This window comes from Hemitrygon akajei, chromosome 15 (genome assembly GCF_048418815.1).
Source record: "Hemitrygon akajei chromosome 15, sHemAka1.3, whole genome shotgun sequence".
In the NCBI taxonomy this organism is placed as follows: Eukaryota; Metazoa; Chordata; class Chondrichthyes; order Myliobatiformes; family Dasyatidae; genus Hemitrygon; species Hemitrygon akajei.
The window spans coordinates 86,096,730-86,111,000 of record NC_133138.1 but is presented as its reverse complement, the minus strand read 5'-3'; the positions used below and the strand labels follow the sequence as shown (position 1 = coordinate 86,111,000).

Here is a 14,271-nt window from a genome sequence, read left to right as displayed (position 1 = left end):
TCACCTTGGAGGATCTGTCCTGGGACCAGTATGCAAGTGCCATAATTTGTCATTACAAAGAAGGCATTGTAGCGCCATTACTTTATTAGAAGCTTGCACAGATTTGGCAATTTTAAACTTTGAGGAACTTCAATAGACGCACAGTGGAGCGCATCCTGGCTGGTTGCATTACAGCTAGGTATGGAAGTACCAATGCCCAAGAACAGAAAAGCATACAAAAAGTATTTGGATACAGCTCAGTCCATCACAGGAAAAGCCCTCCAAGCCTACATCTACAAGGAGTGCTGCCACAATAAGTAACATCCATCATCAAGAAACCTCTCTTCTTGCTGCTGTCATTGGAAAAGAGGTACGGGAGTCTGGGACCCCATACCACCAGGTTCAGGAATAGTTATTACTCTATAAACATCAGGCTCCTGAACCAGCATGAATAATTTCACTTTCCTCAACACTGAACACAAAATATGGACTTGTCTTCAGTGACTCTACAGTTCATGTTCTCAATATTATTTATTTACCTATTTTATTATTATTCTTGTTTTTTATTTGCAAAGTTTGTCTTTTGTGCATTGATTGCTTCTCAGTCATTGTGTATAGTTTTTCATTGGTTCTATTGTATTTTTTTTGCTCTACTGTGAATGCCTGCAAGAAATCGAATCTCACGGTAGGATATGATGCCATAGACTGTCTGTACTTTGATAATAAATTACTTTGCACTTTGAACTTTGGACAGATAGGGTGGAAGGAGGCCGAAAAGATAGGATTTAGATTGAAAACTACCAGGGCAACTAATTTATTCAGAAAGAGGGAAATCAAAATGTGCATTTTAAGAAAAAATAACATTCCAAACTAGAAAATCTGTATATTAATGAAAAAAGTGCAGAAACTTGTCTTGTATCTTCTCTCTTGATGATACTAAAAAACTAAAAGAGGCTGACACAGTGTACATAGTTCAAGTGAATAAGTAAGCATATGGTTCAAAACTCACATTGTGCAATAGTGTAGCTGTGTTTTCTGTATCATGTTTAATTTCTGCAGATTTAGAAAAGAGCTTTTCTGGGTTTGTGGTAATTTAGTTAATAACAGATTGTTAAAAAAACTATTTTTGTCAGTACTAATTAAAAATAGTCATGCTTTCCTTCCACTTCTCCCTTCCTTCTCCCAAGCACAATGGTTATGAAGAATGGTTAGGTCAAGGGGTTGAATTAGAAACACATTTGAAGTATGAATTTAATAAAAAGTATCCAAAAAAATCCTTAAAATTATGTATATAAATGATAAGTGTTTTTGTTCAACACAGATAGTTATGATTATTGTTGCAAGGACACAAATTTGAAGCCCTGCGTTCCATAGCATAACAGGCAGGGCCTTCAGTCCTAAAGAAGTTTCCAGTCCTGCTGAAGGGTTTCAGCTCGAAACGTTGACTGTACTTTTTTCCATAGATGCTGCCTGGCCTGCTGAGTTCCTCCAGCATTTTGTGTGTGTTGCTTGGATTTTCAGCATCTGCAGATTTTCTCCTGTTAGGATCTTTTGTCTGTTAGATTTTTGTAGTTTATATTTGAGTTGCCTTTTCCTGGCTCTTTAGAGCTCAGCAAACTTGGCTAGTAAATAGCTGATGTATCCTGTTGTGTGTTCCATATTTGAATTATAGCTTTTGTTTAGCTGATTTCAGTTACATCATTAAAGTGAGAAGATGTTAAATTGCTCAGGCATCCCCAAACAAGGGGAAAATTCCTTAAGTAACCCATTTAAAATACTTCTGTGGTTGCTTGAGAATCTAACAGGATCTGCTTCTCTTTCTTCTCCCCCTCCCCCCTTTGTTGCTACAAATGACCTTTTTTTTTGCAAAATATATCAAAAACACCACAAAGTTTATTTTATAGATATCACAGTTACTGGAGTGTTGAATCAATGAAGGGGAATTACTTTTGAATAAAAGATGTTTTCTGACAACTGTCATTTAAGGCTGCCCTTTAAAATGATAGAAATATAGTATTTTTAAGACCAAAGTTTTAGCTAATACACATTTTTAACCTCATCTCCTGTATAATTATTTTTTTGCTGCTGTGTAATGTCAACTGATTCTTGGCAATAAATATTTGAAAGCTGGTCATATCAGTCTTGAAGCTGGTTGTTTCTCCAACTACCTCATTGCAATAACTGAGAGATTTGAACAGCTTTATTCATCATTTTGCAGTATTACTATGTTGGCAAGGTCATTAAAGATTACTGAAAACCTGAATCCAAGTAGATCTGATGGAGCCCAAGAGTCTTGGATATAGTGAATTACCCATTTTTACATGCAATTTTCTCTTTACTTTTGTAGCCTTGTGTAAGGATCCTATGGTTTATCATGGCTATTTACTTGATGTTTTACTTTATTTTCCTTAAAGTAAAAATCTCAGGTGGAATAGAATCTACAACCATTTTAATTTCTTGTAAAAATGCAGCAGTTTCCTTCAATTCTCAGCCTCAGCTGAATTTGTTGGTTCCAGTTCCGATGTACGCAGGAACGTAAGTGGTTCAGCATGAACACTGCGTCATTGTGCATTATCCTCTGCTTCAAATGCACACATGTAGATGTCATGTGAGGAATGATTCAGAAAGGCACCTTCAGGTTAAATCATGTAATGTGAGCTGTTGAGTGGGGACTTGTAAGCAACAAGACTTAAAATATTAATCCCCATTTATGTTAATGATAAGACTTGCATTACACTCTTCGCAAATATATAATTTCAAAAAATTTTATAACAAGTTGCCACAATTTTCCCTATTTTAATGTCATTGCACCAAATGTTTTGGTTTTCTTGGTATAAGACACCAATTGTGTCTACTTTTCAGACATTTAAGTTGTGTTTGCTTCAAGTAGAATTTGGAAGAGGAAAGTAATTTTCCTTTGTGGCCATTTAAACTCTGGTTATCAGGGAAGGACATGACAGTACCCACATTTACTGAACTTGAAGAATGACAACACAGGGAAGATTTTAGGGATACTCATTAATTTGTGGAATGGAGACAGCATAAAATAAATTAAGCCTTCTAATCTAATGACTGTAGTTAAAACTTGAATTGATTAGTTCAAATTGCATTTATGTTATATGTTATTATGTTTAATACAGGACAACTGGTGGTGTGCACACTTTGTTCCTTTGTAATGAAGACAAAACAGATTTGGCTATTTTCTGCCCACCTGCTCCCCTTACTGGCACGATTCTGCATGGTTCCTGTGGAAATGCTCATCATTATCAACAGATTTGCCATGATATTCACGGGACTGGAGGTGCTTTATTTCCTGGCCTCAAACCTGCTGGTACCATACAAGCTGGCAAAATCAGCCTACAGGGAGCTGGTGCAGGTGAGAGAATCTCTGTAGTTGATTATTCAAGACTTTTCCAAGCTTCTGTATTTTGCACTTCCAGTTATTCACCCTTCTTCCTCCAAATTCTCCAAGGCCTTTTTCTTGTGCCCTTCTATGAGTTATCTTCATCAACCTATTCTGTCCTATTCTGAGTGTTCCAGACATGCTGATTGTACAGGAAGATTTTTTTGCCTTCCGCTGGAGTCCACTTGGCTGCTCATAGTGCTGTATCTTAACTGAGTTTCAATTGCTAATGGCAATTTATTCTGTAAATTCAATGATTTGAAGCCATATTTATTTTATGACATCTCTTCATTGATGGCTCACTTCTTGACAAATTTACCACAATCCTATTTGTCTTAATTTGAGCTATTTAAAATTGCAGTTACTAAATGTAATTTTTTCCCATTTAGTTGTTAGTCTACCAAATAATTTGTTAGTGTTGTACTTTGCTGACTTTGTTATGTGGTTCATTAACCATTTTCTTTGTTTTGCATTTGAAGTTGGGCATCCTGACCACTCATAACTGTTACAAATTTAGTTCAAAAATTGCTAGAAATGTCTTTGGTTGAGAGAAACTTGACTAAAAGAAAATTATTTTTCCACCCATTCGAAAAACAGTACTGCTACTTTCAAGGTAGCTTTTAAAATTTATCTTTATTTGATCACAAAATTACTCTATAACTTTGTGGGAATGTGAGTGGAAAATAATGATCTTTCATAAAAGGAATTAAAGGAATGGAACGTTAAATTAGTGGGTAAATCATCAAACAGCCTATGATGAGAGAAAGGTATGCTGCATAATAATTGGCACCCATTACTGTACTGTTTGTATTGTGATATGACAGCTTAATGCCAATATCATTCCCCATGAGTTTCCAAGAATTGTTACATTTGTGGAGTGAAAAAAAATACCTGAACAGTTTAGGGCATCTCCCTTTTGAGGATTATTTTTCTGACCAGGTTTGTACTTGTAAAGCAACTTCTCTTGTATAAATGAGAACAGTTTCTAAAGTTTTAGAATGTTTGTCATCTCACTTTGTCTCAATTCAAGCAATTTCTTTTTCTATATCAAATTGATTTCTAATTTGCCTCAATTTCCTCCTTTTCTCCTATACCCTTTTAAGGGGAAGTACTCCTGTCCTATCATGCATCGTAATCACCGATGTTCCATTGACCTTGCAGCAATAACTAATGGCTGACAATATTTGATGCAGAAAATTCTGAACTTGAAGGATAAGGAAAGATGTGTGATTTACTGTCACAACATCTGGGATTTTAGATTTTGGATATACATATAGAGAGATTTCATGGCGAACAATGTGACAGTTACCTGCCAACACATTAAAACGTTGGCCTGGATTTTGTTTTATCTTTATTAATTTTGTAACTATTTCGTTAATAAATTCTGTGAAGTAATTCTACTTTATTTTTCTTCCCTCTTCATTAAGTTTGAACATGTTATCTGTGAGATTTTCACTTGTATAACAAAAGCATTTTCCATTTGCATCAGCATTCACATAGGAGGAAGAAGTGTTTTCCCTCAGCTGCCTTAGCATTTTCTTAATCCTAAACTCTCTAAAGCATGCAGTGTTACATGAATATTAATGCTTCTGTTTCCCATCCCCTATTCTGTCTTTATACTTTACACATTGACTTGGTGCAAACTTTGCTATTTATTGATCACTTTAAGTTGAGATTCATTTGCTTGTTTAGTGCTACAGTGTAGAGCCCCCCCCCCCCCCCCCAGCAACCCCTGACAACCCTGATTAACTGTAACTTAATTATGGGACAGTTTACAATGACTATTTAACTTGAGAGCAATTCCAAGATTTATTTGAAAGCTTGTTTATTAAGAGGTAATTGTGGTATTGCAGTTTGACATGAAGCATTAATTAATTATGTGTGCATGTTCACATGTTTGAACCCTTTCATAAGGTAGCATGCGTTGTATGCTACAGTAATAGATTCATGGTAATAGATTCCACTTATCTCATCTCTTTGCACAGGTGGTAGAAGTATATGGTTTGCTGGCATTGGGAATGTCTCTCTGGAATCAGCTGGTTGTCCCTGTGCTCTTCATGGTTTTCTGGCTGGTCCTGTTTGCTCTTCAGATTTACTCTTACTTCAGTACACGTGATCACCCTACATCACGTGAAAGACTGCTCTTCCTCTTCCTTACCAGGTAGGTTATCTTTGCGCTTGAAAAATCATTTGAGTGTTTGGCCTGGTTGATAAAATTCCCAAATTATAGTGGTTGATGGAGAGGAATGCCCATGGGAAAATCATTACCAACTTAGTGGATTTATAATAGTATCCAAAAAGAAATATGTTTGTAATGCATGCGGCAACTATAAGAAGAACCTTTGAATAAAATTAATCCAATTTGTGTGGTGCTTGTGGAGAGCCAAGTAAGGTAAATTATTTTAATTAATTTTATTTATTAATTTTTGCAAACTATTTTCTAAATGCTAAATGTGGACTAGTTTAGCATTATAAAGATACTGTTGACTGTTGTGAATCTTGATCTCTTCCTGCTCACATACGGTATTTGAAATTATCTTGGGTGAGCAGCATACCAGTTAGAATTCAAACTGAGCTAGGTCTCTCAATGATGGGTTGTGTGAAATAATAGAAAAGTTCAGTGGTAGAGAAGGAGGTACATGGGCAAAAAAAGTCCTAGCCAATTACCTGGGCTATCAACAGAATTAATGTCTCAACTTTTAAATGTCATTGATTGACCACCATTTTTGTTGCAGTATTGCAGAATGTTGCAGCACTCCTTACTCTTTGCTGGGCCTCATGTTCACAATCTCCTTTATTACCCTGGGTGTCCTCACACTTTGCAAATTCTACCTTCAAGGTTATGGCGCATTCATGAATGACAATCTAATGCACAGGTAAGACAAAACACACTGTATGTAAATCCTTTAAATAGGTTATGTGGTGTAACCTGACAAAGGGTCTCGGCCCAAAATGTCGACAGTGCTTCTCTCTATAGATGCTGCCTAGCCTGCTGCGTTCCACCAACATTTTGTGTGTGTTGTATGTGGTGTAACCCTCTGGTTCGGCCAGCTTGCATTTGTCTTGGGGAAGGCAGCCTCTAGCCCAGCCAAACTGAGAAATCTTGTTTGTGTGGATGCTAGATGATGTGTTGCTGTACCACAAAATACCAGACAGTACACCATATGTAATTAAATGACTGAACTTTATAAATCTTAATCTGACTATAGGGTTAGTAAAGAAAAGAAAAAGAAAAAGGGCCCATTTGAATGAAATGGTCTAATATGCACGTTGGAGCTCACAGTTCCATCCATTCGTTCCCCATCGACCTCCTCCGAGCGTCACCGACCCTCAGACTCTCGCTCTAAGTCTACTCCGTCTGGCGGTCTACCAGCTCTCTCCACTCGTGTCTTCTCTCTTCATCTCTCATCAACAAAAAGACCATGCAACCTTTGCTCAGGCACATAGGAAAAAAGCATCTGCTCTCATTGGCCAGCATACATTCCAAAGCCCCCGTTATGTCTAGTCATAACACAAACACTGCTGCTACAGAGAAACCATTACATTAGCAGTAAAACCTTACAGAGTGTTACACTCTACCCCCACCAAATTTAGTCATGTCCTCATGACTTTGAAATAATTTGCCAACCCTTCCTGCAAAGCACAAAGTCCAACCCAGGTGTAAAGACAGTGACATAGCTCCCCAAAACAGTAGGGGCCACACTCTGTTCCCCCAGTGCTACATAGGCCAGCCTATCCAGTGGTCTCTTAGTTCTCAGACCTCCATTACCCAGTTCACCTAACTCTTAAGGTTCCAACACTACTGAGGATATTTCTGGTCTACCTGGCGAGGCCTCCCCCAGCTTCTCACTCGTGCTCACCAGCAGCTCGGACCCCTTTGTCCGGTGGCCAAGCTCCACATCATCCCTTGCAGGGTCCCGCTGCAACCCAGGCTGTCCACAGATAAGCCTCCAATTTCACCTGACTCAACGAGAGAAGGGCTGGGAGTCTTTTTCTAAATCAATGAGGAGTTAGCAAAGGCAGCATATACACTTCCAGGTCCTCATCCTTCCAATCAGTATCCCTCTCAGGTGGGATTCGGCTTAACCTCTCCTGCTGTTGGCCCTGCAGTTGCCCTGCGTTTCTTACTAGGTGTAGGCTCCAGGTCGGGCTCTGGGTCTACCTGCTCCTCTTGTCCCGGGGCAGCAGTTGGTTCTGATGGAGAATCTTGATATCTTCCCAACCTCTGGTTTAACCCGGAAAACTGGTAGGTTTGGCATGTGACTCTCCACCACATTGGGCGTAGCTGCCCAGCGGTCGGACAACTTATGCTTCCCAGGTAGCCCCAAATTCCTTATGAGGACTCAATCTCCTGGCAGGAGTTGGGAGAACCTCACCTTTTGATCATATCTTCTTCTATTTCCTTGATTCTGCTTGGCAGCCATGACCCCAGCTAATTCATAGGAGCTATTCAGCTCTCTTCTCATAGCAGATATATACTTCAGATAAGTCTTCAGTGGCAAGTCGCCCTCGTACATCCCGAAACAAAGGGCAAGAACCTGGTAGTTTCATTTCGGGTGCAGTTGTAACTGTGGACCAGATGTCCAATATGTTATCTCCACCTGCTCTTCTTGCTGAGCTCCAAGGCCCTGAGCATGTTTAGCAAGGTCCGAATAAACCTCTCAGGCTGGGGATCACCCTGTGGATGATAGGGCGTGGTCCTCCACTTCTCAACTCCAAGCATGCCCCATAACTCATGGATGAGTCTGCTTTTGAAATCCCGTCCCTAATCATGATGTATCTGCTTGGCGCAGTCAAAATAAATGAAATACTTCTCCCAAAACACCTTGGCCACTGTGGATGCCCTCTGGTCTTTGGTAGGAAAAGCCTGTGCATCTCTGCTGTAGTCGTTCATGATAACTAAGACATTTGCTGTTTTGCTGGCATCTGGCTCTACAGGAAATCCATATACACCATGTTCAGAGGCCCCACACTCTGCAAGTGGGACTAGGGAGCTGCTCACATAGGCAGCGTCTTCTGCCATATGCATCGAATGCACAACTTGCAATATTCATCAACGTCGGACTTCATTGAGGACCAGTAAAACTGGTCTCTGAGCAATTCATAGGTCTTTTCAGTCCCCAAATGTCCAGAATCATCATGAAGTGACTTCAACGCAATCCTCCGATATTTCTCCGACAGAAACAGCTGTCAGTGCCGAGATAGGTCCGGGGGTGACGTAACCTGGTATAGGATCTGGTTCCTCAGCTCCAACCAAGACCATTCTCTCAGTAATGGAGGCATTGCCCTATGTTTTGTCTTCTCTGCCAGAGCCATATCTCCCTTTTCGACCTCTGTCTAAATGGTACCAATGCTTGGGTCATCTCACTGAGCAGCTGCCACTTCCCCGAACTCTAATTCCGACAGCTGATTTATCTTCAGAGCAGTTAGATTACAGTAAACTTGGGGAATTACATCATCAGAAGCTCCCAATTGATCCACCATGTGATCCTGCCCCTCCTTTTCCTCTGCCTTCACCATGATGCCTAACTGACACGTGGCCTTCACCCGCAGGGTAGGAACACTCTTCTACTCGTCATCCCTGTCCAGTCCCTCATGCACCCATCGGGACAAAGCATCAGCATCAATGTTTCTGCTTCCCGGCTGAAATCATAGACAGACAAAGCCGCCAACCACTGTTGGCCTGTGGCATCAAGTTTCGGCAATGTCAGGATGTAAGTTAGGGGGTTGTTGGCCGTCTTCCCCTCAAATGTGGCCCCATAGAGGTTTCAATGCCAGAAATTCGAACTTGAGCGTGGGATAGTTTTTCTCGGAGGGCGACAGACTCTGGCTGACAAATACAACTGGTCTCAATCCAGTACCCTGATCCTGATATAGGACGCCCCCTAAATCCTCTCGGCTGGCATCCATGTACAGTACATGGGGATCTGTTGGGGATCTGCAAAAGCCAGCATGGACACCTGGGTCAGCAGTTTCTTCAGCGACTGAAAGGCTTCCTCACATTTTGCATCCCACCTCAGCCCAAAGGGCTCTACTGGGCTAAGATACTTTCCACCCTCCTGTTCTTTTTTCCCCTCCCTTTCTTCCCCAAGGGAGGGTCACTGTACAGAAGCTGATTCAACGGGTGACTCAATTTCGCGTAGCCTTTCACAAACCTCCGATAGCAACTTTGGAACCCAAGGAATGAGCGCAGAGCGCTCACAATCTAGGGTCATGGCCAAGTGATCACCGCTTCTATCTTAGCTGGATCTGTAGCTACTCCATACTGTGAGACTATGTGCTCAACATAGCTAACAGATGTTTTGCAGAGCTGGCATTTGTCCAGGGAAAGTTTTAACCGCTCAGCTTTCAGGTGGCCCAGCACCTTCAGTAGCCTCGCTTCATGTTTTTCCAGGGTGGATCCAAACACTAAGGTCATCCAGATACACCAGTACCTCAAGCAAGTTCTTATCCCTCACCATCTTCTCCATGACCCGCTGGAAGATTGCAGGGGCTCCTGTTATGCCCTGGGGCATCCTTTCGAACTGGAAGAATCCCAGTGGACATATAAATTCCGTCTTCCCTTTGTCAGCCTCACTCATGGAGATCTGGTAATATCCACTCCTCCAGGTCCACCACACTGAACCACTTCACACCATTCAGACAGGCCAGTGCGTCTTTGATCCTTGGGATCGTATACTGGTCAGGGACAGTGTGCCTTTTCAGAGTCCTATAGTCCACACACATCCATACCTTCCTATTCTTCTTTCAGGCCACTACTATTGGGGATGCATAGGGGCTTTGGGACTTGGTGATGATCCCAGCTTCCTTCAACTTGTACAAATGCTGCCGAACATCTTCCACCTCTGCTGGGGCCAGTCGCCATGACCTCTCTCTGAATCTCTATCTCACCTGGATAGTGTGATGAGTGCTCTTGGAACAACCCACATCAAACTTGTCAGTGGAAAAGCTTCAGCATCTTCTCTACCAACCTCCTCTTCTAACCTGCAGGATCCGGGGAACCCCACTTGAATGACTCCCCCCTCCCCTCCCACCAATAGTTTCTCCCCGGATTGTCTCACAGGGACCCCAGACATTACTGTTACCAGGTACAGATGCGCTGGAGCATCCCCTGCTTGAAGGCGACCTTCCTGTTCGCCTGTACAACTGAAGGCTTCTGCAGTTCGAGCCTCACCAGTGCCACAGCAGGAAATCCCAACTTCCACCTCATGGTCTTCAAGAGCATCCACTTAGAAGGCTTTGCCCTCAGACACTCCAGAAAATTTGGGAGTCTCCATCACTCTCACTACTTCCCTGGGCTGTAACACTATTGGCTTCGACTGGGTGAACCACACAGTTTCTTGTCTAAAGTTGGTATCCAGCCCAATGCAGCCACGCATTTCCTCAAAATCAGCTTGGGGGGACTTCCGGTAAGATGGCGATTGCTTAGCTGCTCCGAACTTTTGTTCTGTTATTGTCGCTATCTTTGCACTAAATGTCTCCATTTTTTAAACCTTAGTTAGGAACTTTTTCGGTTTCTTTTACTTGCCTGTGAACACATCTACCTTACAATTTCTAGCAAGAGTTCTAAATCCGGGAGAAAGGAAGTTCCGGCTCTGTCGGCTGAGACCCTCGCTGCGCTCGAACAACTCCGAGACGATATTTTAAAGGAATTTAGAACCGCTTTCAAACAGCTGGAAGCCAAACTGGATCGGATCAACAATAGAGTGGACAAACATGCTGAACACTTATCTCGCATCGATTCGACTTCTGAAGATTTAGAAAGTCGTGTTCGATACTTGGAGACTCTCTGTTCCAGCCTAGAGGAAAAATGTAACAAACTCCTTTCCAAAATGGTGGATCTTGAAAATCGCAGCAGACGCTGTAATCTTCGAATTCTTGGGTTGCCAGAGGCCACCGAACAGGGATCAACCGTGAAGTTTTTCGCCGAGTTTCTCTGTGAGATATTCGGGAAAGATTTGCTTCCGAACCCGCCTGAGCTCGAAAGGGCACACAGGGTCTACGTTCCCCCCGGAATTCTGGGCTCCTGCCCGCGACCAGTAATTTTGTGCTTTCATCAATACCAGGTAAAACACCGTCTGATTATGGAGGCACGTCGCAGAGGTACTTTTACTTTCCAAGATACAATCATTCGCTTTGTGGAAGATTTTGCACCCCAGACCTTAAAGATGCGTGCTGAGTTTAAAGGCGTAATGAAAGTGCTTTTTGATCGTGGTTTTAAACCCTCTCTTTGCACTCCTGCCGATTTACGAATCGAGCTTAATACTGGAAAATATAAGTGGTTTAAGTCAGTGAAGGAGGCTGAAGCATTTGTGGCAAGTCTTCCGGCTATCCAGTCATCTTCAGAACCCGATTGGACCTCCTAAAATGGTGGATAAGTACTTCTCGTAGTAAAATTACTTTTTCTGGACTCAGACTTTACTTGAATCACTCAGACATTATTCATTGAAACTCTAAGGGCTGTTGACAATCTCTCCCTGGATTTGGTGTGTCTTTTTTAAATAGACATTCTGTGCTTAATGTTTCCCTATGGACGTTTAAATAGTACTTGTGTAATCTATTTTATTCTTGTATAACTTTATCTATAGAGTTCTACAACTGACTCTAACTTGTCTTGGAGGTTTGAAGTCTTTATTGAAGACCTCCCTGTTTGTTGGTTTACAGTTTAATTGCTGATTTCTTTTTTCTTTTTTTTTATTATCTTTCTTTTTTTTTCTTCACTTTTTTTTATTCTCTGATTTTTTTTTCCTCCTCTCTGTAAATGGTTGATAAGTACTCTACTTGAATTTATAATTTTCCCCTTCCTCCCCTTTTTTTTCCCTTTCTCTTACTTTATTCTTCTATAATTTTTCGCGGGTAGGTTAGTTTTGGTTTTCTTCCGATTTTCTCTGTATTAAGTTTTATATTTCTGCAGAAGATGTTCCAATTTGTAGTTATGTTTTCTAGTGCATAAACTAGTTACTATTTGCTATAGTATTTATACGGAACTGCTGTTTCAAGACACTGATCTGGAAGTTATATTTGGGTTAATTTTTTTGGTAGAGCTAGCTGCTTTTTTTGGTAGCCGTCTAGTTTTGGGTTGTGTGGGTGGGGTGGGTTTTCCAGTTCCACATCACTCACTGTATTTATTGTTTTTCTTTATTGCTCAGGACATGTTTATGTTTTGATTTTACGAATCTATGTTTACATTTCTGCTCCCAGACAGCTATTGTATTGCTTGACTTTTTATATGCCTGCTGCCTTTTATGCATTAGTAATTGATAATGGCTAGTGCACTTAAATTCGTGAGCTGGAATGTAAAGGGATTGAATCACCCTGTTAAAAGGAGGAAGGTATTCTCACATATTAAACAACTCAAAGCTGACATTGCTTTCCTTCAAGAAACTCATATTCGTTGTTTTGATAACTCCCGGCTTCTGTCAAAGTGGGCGGGTCAGCATTTTCATTCATCCTTTGCCGCTAAAGCTAGGGGAGTCTCCATTCTTATTAACTCATATATTCCTTTTGAACTCCATAATAAAATATCTGATACAAATGGCCGTTTTATTATTGTTTCTGGTAAACTATATAACACTAAAGTTGCACTAGCAAACCTGTATGCCCCCAACTTTGATGATGTTAACTTTTTTGAACGTTTTTTTCCCTCACTACCAGACTTAAACTCATACTCTCTTATACTGGGTGGTGACTTCAACTGTTGGTTAGATCCTAATCTGGATCGATCGTCCTCTGTTACCAGATCACCTACTAAATCTGCCTTAGCTATCCAATCGTTTCTCTCTAATTTTGGTATCTCTGATATATGGCGTTTCCTTCATCCTACTGAGAGAGATTATTCCTTTTTCTCACATGTTCACCATACCTTCACTAGAATTGACTCGAACGGCAACTTCTCGAAAGCAAGAGTCGCTTTTACATTCATGGGGATAAGTCTGGTAAATTTCTAGCCAATCAGCTGAGGCGTTCCAAAGCCAAACAACATATTACAAAGATCCGGAAGGAGAACGGAGACTTTACATCAGATCATTTAGAAATTAATGACGCATTTAAAAATTTTTATTCTCGGCTTTATTCCTCTGAATCTTTGAATGACAATATCTCTGTTGATCAATTTTTAAAGAATCTGAATATTCCTTCACTTTCATCTGATTTTAAAGCCAAACTTAATGCGCCTATATCATCAGAAGAAATATCTTTTGCAATTTCTGCACTGTCCTCAGGGAAATCTCCTGGACCTGATGGGTTCCCTGTAGAATTTTATAAATCATTCTCTTCACTTCTTTCTCCTCAGTTACTTTCAGTATTATCTGACTCGTTTAATTACGGCAAATTGCCACCCTCTTTCAATGAGGCATCTATTATTCTTCTATTAAAAAAGGGCAAAGGCCCAACAGAGTGTTCCTCGTATAGGCCGATTTCTTTGCTCAATGTTGATGTAAAGATCTTAACTAAAGTTTTGGCTCATAGATTAGAAACCATTATTCCCTTCATTATCTCTGATGACCAATCAGGTTTTATTAAAAACCGTCTCCCTTTTTTTAACATTAAGCGTTTATTTAATATCTTATACTCACCTCCAACTGGGATTCTTGAATGTGTTATTTCCCTCGATGCGGAGAAAGCATTTGATCATATAGAGTGGAACTACCTTTTTGCAGTCTTAGAAAAATTTGACCTCGGTCAAAGTTTCATCTCTTGGATCAAATTGCTGTACTTGTGTCCTACTGCTTCTGTTTTAACTAATTTTCAGAAATCCCAGGTATTTAATCTCAAACGTGGCACCCGTCAGGGATGCCCCTTAAGTCCCTTTCTCTTTGATTTGGCTATAGAACCTTTGCCGATAGCATTTCGAAATTGTCCTGAATTGACCGGGATTTGGAGAGGGGATG

The 14,271-nt window shown here is 40.7% G+C and overlaps 1 protein-coding gene across 1 annotated transcript in view; it reads left to right on the top strand.

Moving 5' to 3' along the window:
* rnf145a (ring finger protein 145a) overlaps positions 1-14,271 on the top strand; it is a 152,013-nt gene that overhangs the window by 90,056 nt on the left and 47,686 nt on the right. Inside the window, exons 4-6 of the mRNA XM_073067889.1 lie at positions 3,120-3,355; positions 5,368-5,543; positions 6,118-6,258. Of these exons, the coding sequence (XP_072923990.1) occupies positions 3,120-3,355; positions 5,368-5,543; positions 6,118-6,258 (553 nt within the window). The remainder of the gene's footprint in view (positions 1-3,119; positions 3,356-5,367; positions 5,544-6,117; positions 6,259-14,271) is intronic.